General features: G+C 41.4%; 1 protein-coding gene across 1 annotated transcript in view; it reads right to left on the bottom strand.

The window, feature by feature from the left end:
- Window positions 1–26,072, bottom strand: part of gbe1b (glucan (1,4-alpha-), branching enzyme 1b) — a 150,242-nt gene that overhangs the window by 14,960 nt on the left and 109,210 nt on the right. Inside the window, exons 13-15 of the mRNA XM_058633707.1 lie at window positions 19,160–19,344; window positions 13,162–13,292; window positions 443–560 (exon numbers count right to left, since the gene is read on the bottom strand). Of these exons, the coding sequence (XP_058489690.1) occupies window positions 443–560; window positions 13,162–13,292; window positions 19,160–19,344 (434 nt within the window). The remainder of the gene's footprint in view (window positions 1–442; window positions 561–13,161; window positions 13,293–19,159; window positions 19,345–26,072) is intronic.

Here is a 26,072-nt window from a genome sequence, read left to right as displayed (position 1 = left end):
AATTATCCAAAGTTTTCTGTTCACCAGTTTTTATTTCCCTAGATATTTGTGGAGCTGTCTCATCATCGCCCACAACTCCTTTTGATGTTGTTCAGCAGCGAGCGGCGCCTCTATTACACACACGCACTGGATTGTGGGACAAAAGTGCCCATCAATGGTGCTCTCAAAAACCATTTAGTATGCACACTGACATTTTTGAGTACCCTTAATTTTTGTCACATTTTCCGTGCGAGTGTTTCAACATCCTCCAAGCCTCGTTGGGATTTGTATGCCGAGTGGGATGGTGATACAGCGTAGGTTATTAGAAGAGTGGTCTAGAAACTGGACTCGACTACAATGGCCCTGGACTGATAACTGGAGTGCACTCCACGTGTGGGACTCGCTGACATTCAGCAAATTGTGACCTCTGATGAGTCAAAAGTGTGGTGCTGGAAACACTCACCTGCATGGAGTTGGAGCGACCGTTGTAGGGCTGCGCCTCGGTGAAGAACTCCGTGTTGTGGTCCAGGCGTCCGTGACCTCCATACAGAGCCTCATCCGAATCCAGCTTGATCTTGTATCTGAGAGAGGCAGCGGCGTTAAGGTGCAACAGCTGTGGGAAACTTGATTATGTGATTTAAAGACATGAGGAAAACGTGGTGTTTCATCGCCAGTGATTTCGGTGTGCAGACTTGGTTTAGCTAGTTTATACGGATGGAAATCCTCACATCCATCAGCATTCATCTCCTTCTCCTCCTCCTCCGCCGCCGCTGCTGCACTGCAGAGTTAACAGTTCAGAGCGCTAACACACAAAAGAGAACACTGCCTGAAATTAACATAAACACAAAAGCGCGATTCAGTCACGGCTGCAGCATCCAGCTTCCCCGTCTAATTCATCTAATATGCTGCATAAATAATGAATTTGATCAAAAAAAGAAAAAAAAAAAAGTGATCCAAATGAGTGACATACACACAACACACGCACAAAGAAAGTATCCACTCCTCCTCCTCCTCCTCCAGGATGAGTGGTAATGTGTCACAATTTCAAACCGCAGGGTAATAATGAAGCTTTTTTTGACACGGAGATCAGAGAGAAGAGATTCATTAATGTCATATAGTAAAAGGAAATCACTGGAAATTAAATACAGAACTCGCATTAGAGCGACTGACGCATTCATGATCCCGCTGATGTTAGGCTACATCAATAACACTGTGAATTCATTTGAAAACGCCGCCGCCTTTAGACATAAACAAATGTCCACTACATTCTAATCACAATCAAATGGATTCCCACACTTTGGGTTGACATTAAAGGACCAATTCCTTCAAATTCAAATTAAGAATGTGCCTGACACAGATGGGAGGGAAACATAGAAGAGCCGCTTCGCCCATTGCGTCCACTTTCAAGTGATTGTCCCTGGGATCGTGGTCAAACTCAGTCTTTATCATTTTCTTTGGTGAGACAGAGATCTTGGAATTTTCTATGTACATCGAGCAACAACATTTACCTAAATTTCCTTCTAGCACAAAATTGAAGCACTTTCAATGACCGATCTCTATTTAGGGTGATTTTCAAAAACTTTCAAGGACCTTGATTTTTTTCTTTTTTTTTCAAATTCACAAACTTTCAAGGATTTCAAGGACCAATTCTAGTGCTCCCTTTAAGCCACTGTCTACATGAGCCAACATACAACACAGCTGCTGTTGCTGCTGTTCACTGAATCACGCAGCTCCAACTTTCCTTAATCAAGTCTGGACGAATGACGCTGCGTTAAAAGACCGATAAACATGCAAAATAATGAAGAGGTAGTGGAAGATAGGAGCCTTTTCTGCACTTGTGTAAGAAAGGGGGGCAGTTGGTAGAGAAAAGCCACAGTTTTTTGGTTTTTAGTCCTATAAAGTGTTTAATTTTATCTCGTTCATACATCATTTCCTTACATGCTATCAGACTGCAATAAAACTTAAACTTTTAGGGCTTAAAAACATTGTTTTAGTGTGAATGACAGCAGAATCCAGAGCAGAATGTGTGTGTTTTTGAACAAAAATGAAGCAGCTAAATCAGCATTTAGGTCTGACCCTAGACTGAAAACCATCTGATTCTCCCAGTGGAACACAATGGGTATTTTTAATGCACCTTTGTCACTTTTGACTTATAAGCAGCTTTCTGACTCAATCCAGTGTGATTGAAAGCTGTAAAGTGACGAGGCATGTCAGGGAGTAGTGAAGTGTGTGTGTGTGTGTGTGTGTAACAAATATAAATGGCACTAAAATGTCAACTGAATGTCACAGACAATAAACATGCATACACTGTATATGTGCAGTCACTATAGAAGTGTCTCACTGTGCTTGTTAGCACAATGCAGAGCTTACTGAGTTTAATGAAACATGTGTGTTGAAGCGTAACTGACGTGAAAAGCCACTGCATTAAATATAATATATAAATCACTCCATAGGCTCCAGTGGGCGACTCTGCATATTATTCACCTTCCAACTAAAGTACCAAGATGGAATTGATTACATGCAGCGGGGGAAATGGAGAATACTGTCTAATGTGATGACTAAATTGTTAGGAGAGTGTCCCTGAAGTCTGTCTGAAGAAAGCGCTTTCTGGAGAGACTTTGAGTATCAGCTTGACATAAGAACGTCTCTTTTTTTTTGCTTGACACAAAACAAAAGCGATAGATGGCAGAGTCGGTTACAAGGCTGTTATTACTGCAAAATACTTAAGGCAGTTTAAAAGCTGGAGGGACACTTTGACAAGTTTGTACATAAATTAATATCCTTATTTGAAAACTTAACTCCAGGCAAAGTTGAGCCTTTTGCTCGCGCCAGTCACAAACGCTTAAATATGTGCCACTTGAACGCCCATGTAAAATGTAAATAGCCTTAAAAATGTCGGGCCGCGCGTTATCGACTCTCAGAGACGAGGAGCAGGGAGGAGGAGAGGCGCCGTGACAAACGCCAGGAGAGGGGAGTGCACATGCAAACAGGAGCCTAATTGGCTGGCTGAATATTCACCTTTATCTCCCTACAGGCGACACTGCGGAGTGTGATCCTCAAACACCGCCGCGTTCTGCCCCTGAGCCGGGGAAAAAAAAAAAAAAAAAAGGAAAAGTGTGCGTTTGCTGCCTGCGTGTCTGCTTTGATAGCGATGATTAAAAAGAAGTGCTGCTCTGTGCATTGTTTCTGCCGAGGAAGCGAGTCCCCCCCCCCACCACCATGCTTCTTCACACCTCCTCTGACCGCGATGGTGGCTTATTAACAGAACAAACCCACTTTTCTGCGGGGATTTTACCAGGTAAATATCAGAGGAATATGGAAATAGTGGTAGGCTCAAGGGCTTCAGTGCTTCTGGGAAAGTGATGACGTGCGATTTCAAATGTTAATCCTCATAATAGAAACCTTTAACGATGATGGCGCGGGTAGGAGGACTCTTGTGGAGTAACAAGGCAAGTCGATGCTTAGTTTTGAATCCAGATTTGACTAAATCTGCATGCTTTAAGGGTCCAATCCACTCACCCCTCCCTTACCCAAGCATGTGAGGTACGTGAAGTATGGCCCTTGTCTGACGTACATATGAAAGGCTGATTCTAAAAGGCTGATTCGGAAAGTACTGGGTTTGAAAAAAAGGGACTGAGGTGAAAGTGTCAATGCTCTGGAGTGTACTCTCCTTCTCTTGCATGTTGCACATTTTTGGCGCTTTTCCACTATACAGTTGTATCACGGCTCGGCACGGTTTGGATTGTTTCCCATTACTGTAGAACCGCTTCAATGTGGGCAGAGCCGTCATAGCACGGCTGCACGGAAATGTTGTGACGCCGTTTTATACGCGGCGCAAACACACAAAAGCAAAGCAGTTCTTTTCGGTGTATGAATCATTCGGCTCACGAGCAGGTACTAAAAAAGTACTAATGGAAAAGCAAAAAACTTGAGTACAGTCGAGCCGAGCGAGAACCGTATAGTGGAAAAACGCCATCTGTTTCTGCCCCACAATTAACTGAAGTGAAAAAATAAATTCCCTGGCAGCGGTAGAGGAGTCACTAACCTTACCAGCGTTAAAAAAACACTGTATATGGCTGCGAAAAATGGTGTGAAAGTATATGTTGACCGTGCGATAAGCTGGTGACCTGTTATTTCTTTCTGTAGTTGTTTTTTTTGTAGTTAGCCCTAAGGGATTTAACGTGGCCTAAAATGAGAATGTGATTAAAAATAAGTATGTTAAGCCTTAAGTCTATAATTTGTCGCTAAATACTCGCGGTAACTCCTGCAGACACCGACTTTTAAACATCTCTGCATCTTTGGCTGACAGCTGACCAGAAATAGTCGGGCTGGGCTTATTAAAAACTAGAAAGTGAGCGTACATATAGTCAGTTCCAAGTGTCGCTAACACTAGTACATTGCATGTGCACAGAGATCACAGGACATGAGGTGTAGCTAGAGTCATTCCTGGCGTAACCAGGACAAATTGGTAGTTGGGAACTTGGAGTGATTACATCTTTGTTCGAGGCAACAAATGACTGCAATTAACGCTCGGAAGCTCAGCTGTAAAGTATTGTTATCAATACAGGCTTTGTGAATAATAAAGGGGAAACCTTAACCACTATCAGTATTGTCCAACATGCAGCATGAAAATAAAGGCACTACCTAGTTTGATGATTAAACACATCGATGACCTGAAAACAATCTGGCCCTGGTCGTGATTGCAGACCGAGCCACCTTTTAGTTTCTCCACCAGCCTGACTTTATGATAGTAGCAGAGCTCTGCTTTGAGAGTTAAGCTGTGAGTGCACATCTGAAGAATGTGGCAAGGCCATGTAAGCATTCTAAATACCGTGTCTTGCCTTTTCAAGGGTTGACTTCTCCATGCTTTCTGCTCAGCCGGTGCATGTTACATCAGAGTGGAAGAAATGGTAAGAAATATAGTTTTTTTACCAAAGAGGAATGGAAGATTACAGCAGCTGAAAGACACAAAGTGAACATCTATACCGCGTCTGCAGTGAGGCTATGAAATATTTAACACTTAACCACATTATACATCATTGTTCATCACTTTCAATAGCACTTTTCTGTTGTAACAGGTCTGGGGAGCTACTGACGCACTTGCTTTTGGACACATTTGAACTGCATTTATATTTCTAGTCTTTTTCTAGTCCCAACGTGACTCTGCACAATACGTCACAGTTCACCTTCATCCATTTCTCCACTTTCATGAGACTTTGGGGTAAGAAGGAACATGAACTTTGACTCGGAGCGAAGAATACGACTGCCAAACGGCCTCATTAGAGTGTTTTTATCTGTGGTGTCACTGCGGTCTCATATACGCGGCTGCATGAGAGATTTTAAAGGTGTTCTCAAAAATCATTGTTGCTGTGGACTTATGTAATCAAGCCATTCCCAGGGGGCCCATCTCAACTCGGGTCCCCACACATTTACCTGCTCTACTGTAACTCCACTTCTAACCCAACTGCATTGTTCAACTTAAGCACAGAAATGAAACGTATAAAAGCAATAACAGGTCTTTTTTAATAAAAAATATTAGGGCCAGAGCACTCACACTGTTGTGCGAGAGCCAACTGGAATTCCTGGAATTATTATTTTTCTCCCCAAAGGATCACATTTTACTAAACGTTGGTGAAAACGGACAGAATTGTGAATAATAAAAATAAGTCATTCGTGCTCCCAAAACATAGGTACAAAGCCAAAACCAAGTTGCACCAAATTTTTATGAAACTTGGTGGGAACATGTCCCAGGCCGAGACAAACAAAAAAGTCTATCGTGACCACGGCCTCAACTCAACTGAAGTTTCCTAAATTAAGAAACTCTTAACCACATCAACATGAATGCGACAATTTGCACTAGACACATCGAAATATGAAAAGTCATCACAAGCTTTCATAAATTCAAAAGGAGCGTGGCCACGGCAATCGTCGGAATTTTTAATTGAATTTCTTCAATTCGCCACAAAACAGGAAGTGGCCTGTAACCACACGTGGACCGGTCGGCTCGAAACTTCACATGTGATATAAGAGACCGGGACAGAAAACAACAGCCCATGAAAACTGAGTCAAGGGAATAGCGCCACCTGCTGGCAGTTAATTGTGGCATTGTGATAAAATGGCAGAACATATGAAAGTCATTTTAAACAATTTATAACCCTTAGTTAAAGTTTCTTTCTGGATGTCTTTGTTAATATTCCGTCTCTCTGTGTTAAAATAAACCTATCATAAAGATTTTGGACTGTTCATTTCTTTGTAAGGGGGTACATTTACAAATTTAGCAGGAGATCAAACAATTATTTCCCCCACCGTATGAGCCAAACTTAAAAAATCTTTACAAATCCATCACAGTTTACCATCCACCCTTTAGGATAAACTGTACAGTGTATATTCATACTATTTAGTTTTATTTCCTTCTTAAAATGTTTGAAATAAAGTTCAATCAATCAATCAAAACAAAAAACAACTCCTATGTTCTCTTCTTTACATGAAGTGTTGGGGAAGGATTCGTCTCTGGAAGTTTGTGGGTGCAAATGGTTTTAAGTACTTTCGCTGACAAATGAGGATTTATATATGTGACTACACTTTCAGTCACCGCAGAAATGGAGCATGAGCTGTTGTTTTACTGGAAACTCACGGCACACGCTCTCTCTCTGTGAAGTGACGAGTCTTTGCTGGGACAATGTTTTTGACAATGTCCCAGAGTGGCACGCCAAAAACAAAATTCTACAACTGCTAATAAAATTGGGGGGTTTTAGAGTTGTGGTTTATGCCCTTACATTTATTGTTAATGGAGGTCAGACAAAAAAAAAATGGCTGCAACATCATAACAGATGTCAGAGAGCTGTTAGCATGACTTTAATTTATCAGTAAAGTGTAACTCTCGTCACTTGACTGCATCAAACGCTGTTAATGATGTCAGTACAATACCAGAAATATGCAATTTAATGAGTAAAATATCAGTAAAACAATGGTCTGCACAAGCAAGACCAATCGTATAATAAAACTGAATGATCCTTTAGTGCACGAGGCACCCAGAGTTACAACTAAATGTGATCGCATGCAGAGAAATCTAATGCAGCTCTGTTTATGCCGCCATTACTCATAGGATTTTTTTCCTTGAGATAATATCCAAGTAAATAAATGTCATCTATGCACAGGAGTGCGTATTTTTACTCTAAGTCTTGGTTATAGTGTCAGTGTGTCTGTGGCTGAATCATTCCAAACGGCGCTCAAGAAGTAGCTCAGACAGAAAAGAAGAAGAAGAATGATGACCTGACACGCTCGCCGCTGCCTATTGGCTCAGTGTGAATCAAAGACCAATCTGCCCTGACAGGTACAGCTTCCATGACAGCGTCCACCTGGGATTTCAAATACTCCAACCAGCCAGATAAAGCCCAACTGCCCGGAAAACGAGTCCACCGCGAGTCAGAGTGAAAATAATAACATAAAAGAATAATAATAATAATAATAATAATAATAAAAAAAAAAGAAAAACCCTCTGACGGTTTGAGAGGCTGTCACAAAGTTGACATTGACTGCGTTTTAATGACCCAACATTTTCAGTGAGATGCTTCGAGTCTCTCTCTCTCTCTCTCTCTGTCTCTATTGTTCCTCATGAAGGGAAAAAAACATTCAAAAGAGGACAATGAGAAACAACAAAAACAGCTTGTCTAAAAAAATGAAGAGGACAAACAGTCACTGAGAACATCCACCTGCGGACTCACACTGCAACATGATGACTATATAGTGGCAAAGTTGCGACAGCAAACTTTTGGTCTGACATTATACCCCAGACACTAAAAGCACAACACACAACACTCCAAGTGTTGAAGTGACGACTGCTTTTTCTTGTGTGTACATTTAAGCAGACGACTGCAGTTTAGTGATACAATTACTACGAAAAAAAGAGATAGTTACCAAAACGCAAATAAGCCGAAGTAGTACAACAATAGGTTGACACAAATTGATTTCAAAACTAGTTTGCGGACACATTTAACTTCTGTGGATCTGAGTAACAACATTTTTTACACAGGTCGCACAATACTACTTTGTTCAGTGCGATCATTGACGAACGAGCCGATCAGTCAATGTATGGTGAAGTTACAGGCCGCTTCCTGTTGTGTGGCGATTTGTCGAAATTCACCAACATTTCCCGACGATTGCCGTGGCCACGCCCCTTTTGAATTTGTGAAACCTTGTGATGACTTTTCATATTTCGACGTGTCTCGTACGAATCGCTGCATTGCTCAAGCTGCTGCGATTTACGTGCTCGGACGAGTTGGTTAATTTAGGAGACGTGCAAATTACTAACATGGAGGCTAAATTCAAAATGGCCGACTTCCTGTTCATTTTAAACCTTTTAACCATTTCAAACTATTTTAAAAGGCATATGATTTGTATCGCTGGTTTCTTTGCGCCATATAAGGAAGATATTAAATTAGAATTTAGGAAACTGTAATAACATAAGGGCTGCAACAATTATTAAATTAATAATCAATTATTGAGTTAATTGTCAACTATTTTGATTATCGATCCAGTGTTTTTTTTTCAATTATTCAAACAAATGTTCTTATTTTTTTTGCTTCTTAAACAAGAACATTTTCTGGTTTCTTTGCTCCATATAAGAAAAAAAAAACACACATCATCATTTCCAACACTGATCAACATTTTCTGACATTTTTACGGACCAAAAAAGGACTCGTTTACGCTGAGAAAATAATCGACAGTTTAATGGTATTATAAAAATAACTGTCAGTTGCAGCCCTAGTTTCAACGTTATTCGCTTTGTTCCAATAATCAATTAATTGATTGTCGATTAATCGACAATCAAGAGTAATTAGTTGCAGCCATGGCAGCATGCACTGATCCAGTGTGTGCTATGAGACACATAAAGATAAACACCTTACTGGTGTTTCTGCTGGACATGGTCACACTTTGGTTTCATAGACATTTTGCCAAATTGGATCCATTTTCGGCGGCACACACATCATTGTCAGCTGCAGCCAGCTACAGCATTATTTCCAGATAGAGCAGTATTGAGCAGGACACCTGTGACATCCCTGACCCTCACACAGGCAGAAGAAAGTTTAAGTATATGACAGCTGAGTGTAATGAAAAAGCACTTTTGGACTCATTGAGCTTGTCTTGTTTACCTCCTCTGCCTCTGAGTGGCACTTTCATCTGTCTTCTCCCCTAATTGGATCCTCTGCACACATTCCCATCGGAGGATCGGCATCTCCTCGTGCACATGGCGCATTTACCTTCTCTCACACACAGCACATTTGCCTTTATGTGTTTACTGCTTCCCCGTATAATGACAGCCAGAGCTTTGCCCCTCACATTTATTTGCATTTCCTCTCAACCCACCCGGTGTCTGAGGCCTCCTCTCAAAACATCAAAAGTAGCACCGGGAGGAAAAGATGCGGCTCCATCTAAATGAAAATAAACCCTCAAAAATGGTGTTATAGACACTGTGCAGCACGGCTATTAGTGCGGTGCCTGAGATTTAGCTCATCAAGGCAACAGACGGGAGTGTGCTGTAACTGCACATCAAACAAGCTTTCAAACAAACACATATTTAAAGTTAAGGGCTGACGTCTGTTCCTTATTTAATGCACCTGATTACAGGTTATTATTTACATTTAAACATGTTTTGAACAGTGGTAGAGCAGGTTGTCCTGCAAAGATCAGGGCTCTACATACATCATGTGTCGTTGGGCAGTTTGGCGTCAAGAAAAATCCACTGTGGCGCCCCCTATGGCTAAACCAAAAGAAAAAAAAAGTGATTATCATGTGCAACAAGAGATTTTTGATAATATCATGTCTCCCATTGCCAGCTGATAACTGGAGCAGCTGTGGCTGAGTGGTAGAGTGGGTCCCAATGCCATGGGGCAAGGCACTCCAAAGTTCATATGCTGAGTGTAAACGTGTAAATATGGCTAAATGGCTAAAGCCTGGTGTAAAGCACTTTTGAGTGGTCATCAAACTAAAAAAAATAGGCTTTTGTTTAAGTGGGCGTGAGCCTAACTGAGAACTTGTCCACTGTATGACCACCTACAACTGTAACCATACATCTATTGGACAGCACTAGCTGTCAATCACACAATGTCCACGCCCTCGTACCTGCAGTTCTTTTTTAAATCAACTATTTGACTCTGCATGTAAAACTAGTGATTATGATCCTAAACTCCATTCAAACATTGCACTTCTTGCCTTGGAGTCGCCCCCTGATGGCCATTCAAGAGAAAGGTTTCATGCACGTCTGTGGCGGCTTTACTTTCAGGACTCCACTCGACTCGGTTTGGGTATCAGGCACGTCGTTTTCCATTACTTTCAAATGTTACAGGGATTTTTGATGATCAGGTGATGGAACCTCTGGAGTCAGTGATGACTTAAGTTGAAGGATTTTTACTGAAAACAGTATGACACAGTTAGTGAGATAGTGTCTCCGGTCCGGATGCCTGGCACTTTGTTATCTAGTGAGGGAACCTTGAAAGGTGACTAGATCATCTTATCCTAAGTTATGGCTGTTAATATTGTACACCAGGTCTGGTTATAAGATTATATGAGTAACTAAACTTAAAGTTGGCTGAAGATTAGATTAGATCAGCCATGAACGCTTGCTGTGGTTTTAATAAATAGCGCTTTTGATTCTTGTGTCGGACGTCGCGCTCATTACTCTAATCAATCAGTGGCCGGGGGTCTGCTGATGTCACATTTTAGTATCGGCTTAGCTCGCTTAGAACCAGGTACTATCACTGATGGAAAGACAATAGTTGAGCTGAGCTGAGTAGTGCTAGAACTGAATAAGAGAAAAGCACAATAAAACTACATCCATTGTTTATTTTTTATGATCTGTGTAATATTAAAGTTGCTAGATAATGATATTACCAAGCAAATTGCAATAAATTTCCCAGTGAAATGATTTTGGAATGTAATAAAGCACATTCCCGGTGATGTTATGATACCATCGGGCCGATTCCGATTGAGTTTTATTTCATTTTAATTATGACTTATCAGTTAGAGGAAACAAAAAGAAAATACAGGAACAACTGCTGTTTAACGGCCTCATTGTCAGCCAGACAAACCATAATAATTTGAGACTGAATTGCTGCAGAGATCTGAGCCGCTGGCATCCGCAGAAGAATAACACTCTCTGTCTGGGTTTTGACTCACCGTCGCATTATTTAAGCCGCGGTCGAAGAAGCGACACAGCTTCGCGTCTATTCCGGTGAACTGTTGGGGTGAGCGGCAGTGGGCCCCCGAAGACAGAGATGTCCGTTATAATAAATACAAACGTGTCACGTTTCTGTCCCCCCTCCGCAACCCTGATCATTAAGCCCGCTGTAATCACAACTGTGGGTCTCATTAAATTCCCCGGCTCTGCTTGCTGAGAAGACAGACAGCCGTTGCTGCTAAAGAGAGCACTTTCTGAATCATTGGCTTCACACTATTATTTCTCTGTAATCGCATAACAACAGCACTATAAACAACCGGCTTAAATTCCAGAGACTGCTGAAATTACATTACAGAAGTATTCTCCTTGCAGGGACAAAAAAAAAGAGGCGCTGTTAAATCTGTAAGTCTTTACAACTTGCATTTACTTCAAACAAGTGTTCAGATGACTCATTCATGTCTTCTCTGAGGCGATTTGTATTGTCTTTTAAATCCATTACTAGACTCACTGTGACCCTGATTTGGCCTTTGGACTCATATCAGCTGTAGTTCTCAGTGAAGGACAGAGCAACACAGCCACGAGTGATTAACAAATACACAATAGAGGACGTTTACTTTGGACGTCTCGCCCTGCAAAAGGACATCAACAGTGGTATTAACAAAGGATTCTAGGTCGTGCTGTGCTACACTCCTCAACACACTGGATACCAGCAGAGCCAGAAATCACAAACACTGGATGATTAAAAACCTAAAAAGCCCCAGGACCCCTCTCAAAAATGTCTTAACCAGAGAAGAAGTAGAACATTTAATGTACAGTATATAATGTTTTTACTGCTTCTAATCATCGCCTGGTCGTCTCCTCTCATCACGTAATACGTCTCCGCTGCTGCTCTAAATCAGACACACTTTCACTTTCAATCACTGCCTGTCGCTGATGAGCTAAAATGAACCAAATAAGGTAAATATTTCCAAAACTAAAACAGACTCATGCCAGTGAAGGTGTATGTGCATGAACACAGTTTTAATCCACGCATAAGTGCACATTGATTGCATCATTTGACAAATCTAGCCGCTCTACTTGAACCACGCCGATGCAGTGTTTTGAATTTGGATCTCAGCAGTGGTGTGTATGAGGGGACAATCGGCCCTAATGGACAAAAACGCAGCGCACTAAAGTGCCATTGTGAGTCACAAGACGCACGCTAAAGTACCCGCTGGAGTGGTACAAACCTGAGGAAGCCATTCATACAGTGATGTGGCCTCTAAAAACAAAATATACGATTAAAAAAATGTTGTGTCTTTCTAGTGGGGAAAGATGCCCTTGCAACTTTGTTTCCTATGGGTGTCCTTCCAATCAAAAAGGGTGATGTGATAAAGTCCCCTACTGTCCCTACATGACAATGTCCCAAAGGGTGTCTTTAGAGGAAATGATACTCACTAAAACGTCCATCTCGGTGATAGAAAGTGATGCTGTGCTGTTAAGGATGTTCCTGTATAGATAGACACAAGTGTGTGGGAATGTGGGGAAATTACATACGAGTGGCCCCTGCCCTTCCAAATGTCATTATCATTTTATTTTGTCTGAGAAGCAAAAATATATGTTAGTTAAATACCTCAGCGCAAACAAACCGTGTGGTGCACAACACAAAAAAGTAGGTGTAAGGATTCGAAAAGTCACAGGTTGGTAAGTATCTTCATGGCTTCACGAGTATGAAAATAATAAATGAATCTGCTGATCAGTTTATCTCTACATGTCCCAGAGATTCCCATCCTTCCTTTTTCCAGACATTTACTGTCTTGGTTATAATATCCTCATTTAGTGGCGCTGTCAAACCCAACAAGATTAATCATGTTATTGTGCAAAAAAAAGAAGTAACTAACAAAAGCATCATTACTGCTGCGGCTGCTGCTGCGAGTGTGCACTGTCGCGTGACAGAGGAAAAAGCCAATGTCTCAAGATTCTGAAAGAAACAAGTGGTGACATGACAGGCGGCGAAAAAAGGATACCTTCCTGGTGCTTCCACAGCCACTCGGTAGTCCTGGAAACTCTGACTGGGGTGGAAGTTGAAGATAAAGAGCACATTTGCCCTGTCAAACACTATGACCTTGTCCTCCTCATGCTGGGCGCTGACAAAAGCCTGGAAGGGGGGAAAAAAAACGGGGAAAAGCTAATGAATGAGTTCTTCATGAATAGTCATTACCTTTCTCATCTTGGATTTAGAGAGTTATAATGGGGCACATTATATCACCGGACTACACATTTCCAAAATGACTGAGTTAAAACTCCCACATCAATTTTCAGGTGGCACTCGCGAGCAGAAAACAGCGGCACGGGCACGCTGTCAGCTCCCGTCAGCGGCACATTATAAAGGTGCCAATCTCCAGTGGGGGGAGCTACTGTTAACGTGTCATTAGCAGAGATTATCAATGTCATCCAAAGCCGCTATTTTTAGCACCTCGTGCCCAAAGCCAATTTCTGGGCAGCATATTCACGTCTGAGCGAGAAGATAAGCGCACGCCAACCTGACAGAGGTTAAGCAATGAGGTGACACTTTTACCTAGAGGTCTGCGGATCTGTATGAATGCCACACACCTGGCTGACAGAGACCGCGTTAGCAATGGGAAACAAATATAACCTGCATTCTTCATTTTTATATAAGATAACCTTTTAGGGCTGCAGCTGTTATTCAATTAATTCAATTATTTTTTAAATTATTATTTTGATTTTTTGATTTTTATTTTTTTGCTTCTTAAATGAGAATATTTCGGGTTTCTTTGCACCATAAAAACATCAAAACTGAATGATTTTGCTTGGCGGACAGATTTCCGAACACTTTTCAACACTTTCAGACATTTAATACCAAACCAGTGCTCGATTAATCGAGAAAATAATAGCTACAGCACTAAAAGATATTACAGTTTTCTAAATTCAATGTTTTCTCTCCATTATTAAATCCTGAGCTCTCACACAGTGATGCGTGGCGTGAATTATTGATACTTAAATTCCCTTGCTTGTGTTCTGGATTCATTAGAATTAGTTTTATTCGCACACACACACAAATAGTGATCGTGACTTTGACCTCTGCATTTAACCCACACTTTTCACCGCTGCAATTAGCGATGAATTGAGAGTACTCCATCATATCATATTTTTTATCAATATTATAAGGAACCTGATTCACTGAAGGCACATTATGTGTTAGAAATATTGTATTGAGTCATAAAATTAGAGCTGAAACAATTACTTGTTTTTGAAGTTTGAAGCTTTTATCGTGATTAAAACAAGATTTCTGATTGTTTCATCTTCTTCAGTGTGAATATGTTCTGGTTTCTTTGCTCCTGACAACAAAGACATCATTAAAAATTGAATCATTTTGGTTTGTGGACAAAAAAACAAGACATTTGAGAACATCATCATTTCCCGGTTTGACGAACACTGATTTTTTAACATTTTATGGAACAAACGATTACTCGAGAAAACAATCTACGGATGAATCGATTATGAAACCCTAGAACTGCAGTCTTACATACAGCTCCTTTAATTTGGTCCCTAATAAGCACCAACAAAAATACATGAAAATGCACTCTTACAATAATTCTGGTTATATTCAAATTTATTAGCAGATAAAAATCCTCCCTGTGTGACCTCAGCTGCTGTGAGCACAGTCTTCTTTTGTATGAGTGTGAAGTTTGGCTTTCTAACTGTCTATTCCGGTCACTGCCTGCAGCGTCACGCTGCACTGGAACAACAGTCTTGGGCGAGACGTATCCAGGCGATGAGAGCCGCGCGAATCCCCGCAGAAGCCCCATTTGTGACCTCAGCACTTTGGAATGAAAATATTTTTGTGAAACCGCAGATCAAATGCAATATTACCACAAACTGGTGCCCTGACTCTCTGCTCCTCTCTTCTTCTCCCTTCACTGCATCTCACGTCAAGTCAGCTGCAAGTGCATTCGACACAGTGTGTGGAAAAATTGGATTTAAACATTGGTTTAGCCCCGGGTAAACATTTTATGTTTCCAGGGAGATGGGAGACATGGGAAAAAAAAAAAAAAACACATTTGGAGATGCAACCTGCTATAAAATAATGCTTTGACTTTCACTCCCTGAAGGTTTTCTTAGGGAGGACTGACCAGTGACCGAATCACAGCCTCGTGTGTGTGTGTGTGTGTGCGCGACGTGCTCCGGTTGCAGATGTCGCCTCGGTAAATCCCTCCACTGACCTCAGCGTTACCAAACAGAGCGACTCTCTAATATGATCGTAAAAGTTTAACGCCGAGATTCACAGACCACGTTTACTACAACAGATAAAGGCCGATTGAACTTATACGGCGAGAAAATTGCGGCGTCACCGGAGTCGAGCAGAAAGCGGTGTCATTTGAAAACAGACGACACTCGCACGTGGCGGTGGATCCTCCCGCCACAGTGAAATATTGAACCGCGCCATAGAATATTCCCACTAAGCCTGATTACCTTGGCAATGTCATTGATAAGCCGTACAGAGGCTTCAGACTCGTCTGGAGCAGTTTATTGGCGTTATCTGTGAGTGATGTTCTACGGGAGTCTTTTTTGTGATATTGTATCAATCGCTGAATTATTCCTTTGTCTCGGCCCAAGGACAGAGAGCAGAGCACGGAGGAAGCCATTTGTTACGGCGTAGAACTCCAGACAATATTGTTTTTGTTGGGCCGTTTAGAGAGTGTTTTTCACATTTCTTTGAAATACTGACAGTCCTTCATCCTGTTTTTCATTATTATTATTGTTATTATTACTGATAGAATATAATAACTGTGTTTTATGTACTTGTGCAACTCGTGTGACCATAAAAGTGTTGACATTGTGATTATTTGGCAGCTTTATATCACAAACACTACTATTTTGATAATCGGTTCATAAAATGTTTGTTTTTCTCTCAGATTTCTCAGCCTCTTTAATATATTTCCTTCTTTCTTTGCTCCACATAGCAACATAAATCAGTAAAACTGAATCATTTTGGTTCCTGTTGGACATTTATCAACATTTTATGGAGCAAACGTCTCATCGATTAATCGAGTGAACAATTTTATGCACTAATTACGCCCTCTAATACCATGTTGTGCTCTGGGATATTTCAACAAAAGGGACAAATCTTTACAGAGTGATCTGTTATACGGCGCGCTATTCATTATCCTTAATTATCGTTTGTGACGGATGAACTTCCTGCTCCTCCCCATACACACACACACACACACACACACACACATCCCAGCTGCACGGAGCTTTTACACGTAATTTACCTGAGCGGAAATTATGATCTTTAGACTTTAGAAAACCGTTTTCCTCATCAGTCTGACGTCGTAAGACAATGATATTTCACTGAACTTCAAAGTAAAAGTGCTCGTTTTGAAACGGAACTGTGTATCATTCACAATAATAACAGATTTATTATGCAAAAAATGGAGAAACACACCCAAAATCAACTAAACAATAATTTGCACAACTGTAATCAAAACACCTCACAAGCTCATCTATCTTTATGTCATTTTATGTTGAATGTAATACATTTAAAAACGTGAGAATTACAAAGGAATGTCTTTGTGTTTTTAACGCAAGAGGAGGTCAACAAGATATTCATACGCGGGCCGCATGCAATCGATTGGGGGGGGCCACATATGACCCACGGGCCGCCAGTTTGACACCTATGTCTTAAGCGAACGCTGTAGAGTGGTGTCTTTTGCTACCGTATTACGGTTTCGCCCTTAAAATAAGCAGCCAAGAAAAGCGGTGCCCAGTGTTTAGTGGGTCAGCGCCGCTGCCAAACACGTGGGTCGTCCCTGCCAATAGCATCCGTGGGGATCATTTCAAACAAAAGGGAGTAGAGAGAGAGAGAGAGAGCAGACGCACGCTGCACAGATCCATTGCATTCACATGTAAAAGGGCTTTAAGAGGCTCCAGTGAGTCAGAACACGTCTCTGATTGAAAGACCGATGTGCACAAATTATCCCCGTGAAGCAGACATCGTCTCTCATTTTCTCACCGATACGTTCCGTTCTTACTCTGCTGCGGGGAAAAATACGCCAGGTCAGGGTGCAACACGGGCAAGGTGAAGGAGTTCTAATCTTCACACGGATTCCCAGGGTTGTGAGGGGAGTTTTTTTTTCTTCGTTTTTTTTTTTTTTAAATCAATTACACAGACTTACTTCTAATCCCTGTCAGTTCAGCCTTACTCACCATTTGCATTATCCCATCGCTTCGCTACCACAGCCTCAGGAGAAAACCACTTATTTTTCTCTGTTTCTCTCTCCTCCTTCCACGGCAAACACACAAGCTAATGAAGTTTATTACTGCTCACCTTGACAACAGGCAGAAAAACAAGACATTTCAAAACTCGCTTTATGGTGCGTTTACCTTCTGTTTCAGGAATTAAGCACCTGCGGTGATAAAGCCGTACGTGTTTGTGAAGATACAGTTACAGCTCGGGGGGGGTGATGTTTTTCTAAAACACTCCAAAAGGACTCCAGGTGAAATTTGCGACTACTACTTAGAACGAATGCTGAAACTCCGATTAAAACATTCCCTCCTCCCCACAGACTCCGGGTTGCCAGGTAATTTGATGAATCGAAATGAATCCTACGAGGAGCTACGCTTAACAACAATCAACATTTGAACATGTGAATATACTGTGATAAGCCAACATTTCAATTGAACATCTTTAATCTCCGATGACATTTTATGACCCGATACAACACATACAGTGCTTAACAAATGTATTAGGCCACAGCTGCCCTAAATTACCAGCATTAGTAATTATCAAAATCTATTTTTTTATGTTTCTCTAATGGTTAATCCACCAGTATGTGGATGCTTATGTATGTAAAGCACATATAATTTCTTGATTAATCATTGATTAAGATGTCAAATTATTAGTTATTTACTTGAATTTCTGAACAGAAACGTTCATTTTTGTGGTTAAATGTTATGCTTGATTCATTTCTGACTTCTCAGAGAAGAAGCCCAGTGATTTATATATATATATATCTATATATATATAGATATATATATATATATATCTTGTTTGGTGTTTCATTTACTCTTGCCCATGGCATAATTTACTTCATTTTACATTCACTTCTCTGATTTTGACATTAAAAGATCTATTTTTGCATCGTTCCATATCAAAAAACTAACACTTTTACTTTGAAATTCGGCGAAAAATCAACATCAATATCTGAAATAAATAGCTATTTCTTGACAAAGATGACTTACTTGAATTCCGGAAAAGAAACATTAGAAGCCCAGTGAGTCGGCTCAAATTTGGATATAAAAGGTGAATTCAGTTTGTTTAACTTTAGTTTAAACAAGTTTTTGATAGATTTGTAAAACATGTACGTTTTCTTCTGTTCATGACAGGTGGTCTAAAACATTTGTTAAGCACTGTATGTGAAATATACCTTATTTTCTTATAACCTCGACAAAAAAAACCCTCAACTGTCCTCAATGTAATATTAAAAGATCTATTTTGCATCGTTCCATATCAAAACTAACACTTTTACTTTTACTCTCAACATTGCAGCGATATCATGACTACAGCTGAAACAATTACCTGATGAACCGACTATTAATCAGTATTACTATCGCAAACTATTTGCTCATCGTTTAATCGGTTTGAAGCTTTTTTCATGATTAAAACAAGATTTCTGATTGTTTCAGCTTTTTAAATGGGAATATTTTCTTGGTGTCTTTGCTCCACACAACAAAGAAATCATTACACCAAAGCGGAGAAGTGAGTCAGTAAAATGGCAGAGAAGGTGCAGCCAAAATGATCAGATTTCTGTTAAAGCGTTGACAAAAAGGTGGACGGGAGTGTGTATCGCCTGCTATAAAGCATCCCCAGACTTGCAGTCACTCGCTTCTTTTAATATTGAAGACGTCTTACATAATCTAACCCACTGAAGAATTTATTCCACAAGAAACTATGAAATATTTTCATGTGATGATTTTTGTGTGTGTGTGAGATGTACTCACAGGAGACGCGGAGAGCCAGCCGTACTTGTCCTCAGTCCGGTTCATGTCCCGGTCAAAGGCGTAGAGCTGACCGTAGCGGAGGTCGTGGTGATCCACTAGATCAAACTGCCGCCGGGCGTAGTGATAACTATTATTGTTCCCCTCTCTGGGGAAATCCAGCCACTCAGGATGGCCAAACTCGTTCCCTGTAACAGAGAGAAAGAGAGTGAGTGAGTTATTAAAGAATACTGAAGAATACTGTGCATAATGAAGGGGAAGACACAGAGTCGCTGTGAATTAGCATGCCTGTGACCGCACCGTGCTACGTGAGCTTCTTTTTTTTTTGCACTTTTACAACGAGAAGAAAAAGAAGACACATCAAAGAGACCGCAGTGACATTCTCTGGCTTTGTTTTTTTATATAACCCCAGCAGAAGTTTGTATACTCCATATTAAATCTGGTGCACACAACTGCAGTGTTCCTGTCGCCGAGGAACCGACCCATTCATGAACCGCAAAGAGGTCAACGCAAGTAAAACCCTGCAAATAGATGCCATAACTCTTAATTTATGGAATTAGGAAGCTGCCTGCTGATTGGCTAAGGAGTTTTGGAACGACAGCTCAATGGACCAGAAGTAGTCACTGTTCTTGGAGTCGCTGTCTGTCTGGAACTCGTTCCCCAAGTTTTCCCAGTTGACCAAAAAAATAATTGTATCTATAAAAGTCGCTGTCCGTATCTAACGTTTGTCAGATTATAAACGTTAGATACGGACAGCGACTCCAAGCCTGTGACTACTTCTGGTCCACTGAGCTGTCACTCCAAAACTCAGTAGCCAATCAGCAGGCAGCTTCCTAAGGCCCGTCCATGGTCAGAATAACAAACAAAAAACCTTGGCGGGAAGAAAAAATCAGGGAGCGCAAAGAACAAGTGAGGGAGAGTAAAGAATAAGTGAGGGAGCGCCAAGAATAAGTGAGGGAGCGTAAAGAATAAGTGAGGGAGCGTAAAGAATAAGTGAGGGAGTACAAAGAATAAGTGAGGGAGCGCAAAGAATAAGTGAGGGAGCGTAAAGAATAAGTGAGGGAGCGCCGAGAATAAGTGAGGGAGCGTAAAGAATAAGTGAGGGAGTACAAAGAATAAGTGAGGGAGCGTAAAGAATAAGTGGGGGAGCGTAAAGAATAGGTGAGGGAGCGTAAAGAATAAGTGAGGGAGCGCAAAGAATAGGTGAGGGAGTGTAAAGAATAAGTGAGGGAGCGTAAAGAATAAGTGACTGAGCTCAAAGAATAAGTGAGGGAGAGTAAAGAATAAGTGAGGGAGTGTAAAGAATAAGTGAGGGAGCGCAAAGAATAAGTGAGGGAGAGTAAAGAATAAGTGAGGGAGCGCAAAGAACAAGTGACAGAGCGTAAAGAATAAGTGAGGGAGAGTAAAGAATAAGTGAGGGAGCGCCAAGAATAAGTGAGGGAGCGTAAAGAATAAGTGAGGGAGCGCAAAGAATAAGTGAGGGAGAGTAAAGAATAAGTGAGGGAGCGCCAAGAATAAGTGAAGGAGCGTAAAGAATAAGTGAGGGAGCGCAAATAATAAGTGAGGGAGAGTAAAGAATAAGTGAGGGAGTATAAAGAATAAGTGAGGGAGCACAAAGAATAAGTGAGGAGCGCAAATAATAAGTGAGGGAGCGCAAAGAATAAATGAGGGAGCGCAAATAATAAGTGAGGGGGTGTAATAGTAGTAATTGCGTGGTAATTGAGTCTCACTTTTTCCAACAAGCATAGAGATGATTATGTAATGACATATTTATTATATGGCTTTTTTTTTACATACTAGAGCCAAATTAAAAAGAATGTGTAAATGATTGTATAATTTTGACTCAAAGTGAGACTTTGTCTTTGACAGCTTGTGGGTTGATTCCACCGTTATTGAAGCAACATCTGATATCCTTAATTACTCTTCCTGTAACGCAGTTACACCTGAACATCGCTCATTTCAGGAGAAAAAAAATAATAACGACGAGTATTTTATAGTACGACGAGCGCCACTGATTTACAAAGTCACAGAGGTGACGAGACGAATACGAGCCAAATTCATACAGAGCGAGACGGTCGGGAAACGGCGTTCCCCGTCGCTACGACGATGCTGTCACGAGACGAGATAATGAATCCGTCATCGGATGTCACGACAACATCGCGAAGCAACGGCCAGGATAATTGAATTCCCGGCAGAGCAAGAAATAAACAGACAAGAGACAGAGGAAGATGCACGACAATAGAATGGAGGCCAGTTGTTTATTTGCTGCTAAGCACTCCCTCCTTCTTAAAGAGAGAGAGAGAGAAAAGAGAGAGAAAAGAGAGAGAGAGAGGGAAACTCAGAGTGATGGGATGAAGTGGAACAGACAGCGAGCGACAGCTGATTCTAATGAAGTACATTATGTAGGTGTTAAAAAAAAGTACCAGGCGATAAAGCGTGGCCTGCCTGCAGAAACACTTGCCTCAGAATTAGGGGCAGCAGAGAGTGAACGCACAGACAGACAGACAGACAGGCAGACAGGCAGACAGACATGGCGGCGTTCCGTGTGGCTTTTTCTTGTGGCATCTGCATGAATAACGAGCCTCCCACACACGGAGGCTTAAGTTGAAAACTAAAGGAGAGAATTAGGAGAGAACGTCACCGACTGCGCGTCTGAAAACATAACCACTTTAAATATTGATTTCTTTCGTTACAGATCGACGCCGTGATGCAGAATTAAAATCAAGGTTCAATCTTGACGACCTTGAATATGAAATAATAATCAAGTTCATCATCTGTGTCTATACGTCTAATGTCAACCGCTGAATGTGTGTGGAAAAAAGAGAGCGTGTCACTAAGAACAATAACATTTTCCTTATTTTTTGAAAAATAAGAATGAACCTCTGTAAAGTGGAGAGGTTGCATTCACGTGCGAGATAAGTACATTTCAGGTGACTGATCCACTGAATGTGTTTGTGTTTTATCGTAGTTTTAAAATGGAAAACATTTGGTTTTCATAGCGTCAGAACAGAGGTCACATACAGCCCCACCCCCATCCATTTCACTTAATATAAGTTATAATGAGTGATTTCTGTATGTTTTTTTAATGAATAGATTCATTTTGCATCATAAATACATTTATATTGTGAATTATTTATCGCCCCCTATCTAAACTGTGAATCTTGTTTGACCTCAAAAGGTTGGATTGCCTAGCTCCCAACCGCCTTGCGTTACGAAGGCAGCATCCTTTTTTTGGGGTTTTCAAAGTTGAAGCTTGCTACGTGGACAAAGAACGACTGCATCTGGTGAAAACATTCCACCACAATTTCTTCCTTGTTGCAATACACTCTGAACTATTTAACTACACTGCCCCCACATGGTTTCTAGCGGTGCTGCTCAGTTTTCCCTCCGTTTCATCAACAGCCACATCCTTAAATGCAAATTCCAGCGCTCCCTCTCCATATCTAACGTTAAGTATAAATGAGCCTGAGGGAGTAAACGTGTTGGTAAGGTCGGCAGAATCAATAAGACTCTTCCGCATAGTCACATTTGTTGTGTTTTTGAGGCCGGATGATTTTTTTAATTCCGGCGCACTCTTGTCTTGTGCGAGGAGGAAAAGGTCAGAAGATTAACGGAATCATCCGGGAGTGTGAAACGATGTAATAACGCAACACCAGCGTGGCTGCTAATTTCATAAACAACAATCGAAAGCCAAAATATAACGTCCTGGAGGTGAATATACAATAAAATAAACCGCCGTCAACATGACAGGGTGAAATGTTGTGGGCGGTTTATTTGGCTCTACGTGGCTTCATTATACACACACACACACAAAAGAAAGTTCATCCGAGTTAGTGAAGAAGTTTTGCTTCATCATCCGATCCCAGAAAAAGCCACTCTGCATTTCTACACGTGGAAAGTTGGCTGCGCTCTCCGTGCTCAGCCAGTCAGAATGAGTTTATCCTCCCCGGTGAGCTCGTGTTAAGGGGCAGCGGTGATGCTGCTCTTCATTTACTTTCCTTTACTCCGGCTCACCAGTGTCACTCGGCTGCTGACAACGCTGCCCAGGGAATGAACCGGCAGTCAGGAGTGTAAGGATCACATGCCTTTGTTGTGAGATGACAGCGCGACAGCTGTGCTCTCCTGCTGTATGACACAGTCACTATGGATGAAGCTCCAGTATAATCACAGTCGGGGTATACTGAACTACAGTGTGGCCCGTCTGTCTCTACCCTCATCCTTTGCTGCCGTGTCCTCCCTTTGGGGGACGGAGACAACTCGACGCCTCCTGGGAGAGCAGGAGACAATTCCCTCTCATCGCGCTCACACCACACTGGGATGTTGGTGAGAAGGCTCAGTGGGACATTCCCAGTGTTTTGAAGGCTGTGTTGCAGCTTCACCCTCGTGTCCCAGAGGGCACCTCCAAGCCAGTGTTCATCCCACCAGTGCCTAAATCATCTCTACAAGTGCACGGAGGTGTCATGGCGGATACGTCCCGGGGGTTTTTATTGCACCTCTCCTTGACAAGAGCTGCATTTTGCATCCGCTGCAGCCAAGAAAATGAGCAATTTCAGGGCAGATTTCACAGCCACGGTCCGCCGTGTTGTGGCCCTGGCTACGGGCGGCAGGTGGTACGTCTGGAACGCTTTCCTGCCCTGTAGCTAAAGGAAGATGTCGAGAGAGCTCAGCTGCCACTAGGGGGACCGTGTAGTGTCAATCTCCCTAACCACCCCGGTGTCTTTAGAGGCTTGTGGAAGAAGAAAAAGGCGATTTCACGCGCCTCCCTGCAGCTGTGCAAGGCATCCTAACTCTCTGCTGCAGCACAACAACACTTTTCAGCAAAACTTTGTGGTGCCTAGTTTGATTATCAGTGTGTGTTGAACTAAAGTAACTGCATCGGACAATACAATGTAATGTTAGGCATTTGTTCCCTCTCCGCATCTACGTATCTGAACTCTGTGAAAATAAATCCTGTCAGCAGCAGCAGCAGCAGCAGCAGCAGCAGTAGCAGCTCTGAGATGAACAACCTCAGGCATAGGTGGGCATTTTATACAGGCCAGTGGTGCCTAATACTGCACATCAGAAGTGTGGAGACATATCAAGTGACAGTTTTAAAACATTAATAAACTGTATCTGCTACACGAGGATGAGGAGCAGGAGCAGGAGCAGACACGGCGCCCCTTTCCCTGACAGTCAATCACAACTTAATGCAGGATTTGGTGACTGGGGCCAGAAACCAAGATGATGACAGCCATGTAACGACTGACCCTCCACCAGATTTTAAATTTTAATACTGACGCGCTCCGAGCAGTGCTGTGCGATGAAGTCTCAAGTCTCATGGGGTGAAAGGCCCAGTGTGTAAGTAGCTTTAGTGGCATAATTAGTTAACAGGTTGTTATTATGGAGGCAGTTTTACAAACGGTGATCATCTCGTCAAGCCGTAATCCAGATTAAAAGCAAGAAAGATTTCCAAAGAGAGAGCGATAATAGATGCGAGCGAATGGTCCGAGGGTTACAATTTAATCACAATTTAAAACATATTCCCCTCAGATTTGGTTTTAACACTCTCCGACGTGTGAAACCATAGTTCCGCTCATTCTCTGTTATGTGAAAAATGCAAAATCTTCATTAGTAAGTAGTGTTTTTTTTTTGTGTTTATGGCATTTTAAAGGTTTCCTAAGGATAACTATGGACCTACGTTTAATGTTGTTGTTGTTGTTGAAGCGTGCAAAAAAGGTATCAATAAGTGAACATACACCTGTGTGGAGAAGGCAGTCACATTCACATAAAGGTCAGATACAAGACACTTGTAGTTATTAATGTAAACAGTCAAATCTGATCTGTAATAAATCCGATTTTGTTCGTATTTGAAGAATGTGGCAGGGATTTTGAACGTAGCCAAATGGCGTTTGTCCATTATACAGTTCTGGCACGGCGCGGCGCGGTGCGGCACGGCTTTTCCATTAGGGATAGTACCTTTATTTAAAGAAAAAAAAAAAAAAATAGCAAAATAATGAAAACTAAAATAAAAATAAAAACTAGGGCTGAAAAAACCTGTTATGACACAATACTTTTTACATCTTGCATACTCTATATTACAAAAAACTAACACTAAAACTAATAAAAAATGTAAACTAAGCATTTACATAAAAATAAAAACTAGCAAATCTGCTCTAAAAACTAATAAAAAAAACACTTTTATAAAAACAAAAAGTCTTAACTTAATAAAAACTAAAACTAACATGTGACGTCAACAGACTGCCGGCCACTGATCACTCGGAGAGTGTCGTCACTGGAGTCGACTCAAGAATCAAACTGAACAATTCTGAACTCAGTTAAAAAGACTTAAAAATCCTTAAAAACTTGGGTCAATTTTTGACATTTAGTAAAGGGAATGTTTAAAATCTCAATATTTAACAGAGGAGTCTGGTGTATTTAGCGACGATCGTGAGTTTGAAACACGATCCGTTCAGTCGTATTTCAGTTCAGTGACTGTCATGCAGGAAATACTGAACTACTCTTTTCAATGAACTGATTCTAATGATTCAGTAACACCGGAAACAACTGAACAACTCAATAGTTTGAGTGTTTGTGTCGCTTATAAAACGACACCACGGCGGTTTCGTGCATCCCACGTGGACGAGGTACTATAGTCACGGAAAATGGCGTGACTGATACCAAGCCGAGTAGAGTAGACCGAGTCGTGCTGGAACTCTTTAATGGAAAAGCGCCAACACACGTCTACACACAGCTGTTTGGTAGGGAATCCTTCCCTAAACAGACCAGTGATTCATGAAAGTCTCCCATCATGGGACAGCAGTCTGGCTCTCTCTCAGATCACTTCCCTGTTGTTATGGAATTAAAAAAAATAAATAAAATAAATAATGCCAATAGGTTGCCTACCCCGTCTCTAAATGAGGATAGGTTATGGAGGATT

The sequence above is a fragment of the Solea solea genome, chromosome 7, assembly GCF_958295425.1.
Source record: "Solea solea chromosome 7, fSolSol10.1, whole genome shotgun sequence".
Lineage (NCBI taxonomy): Eukaryota > Metazoa > Chordata > Actinopteri > Pleuronectiformes > Soleidae > Solea > Solea solea.
The sequence above is the reverse complement of the archived record's forward strand: the minus strand, read 5'-3'. Positions and strand labels throughout refer to the sequence as shown.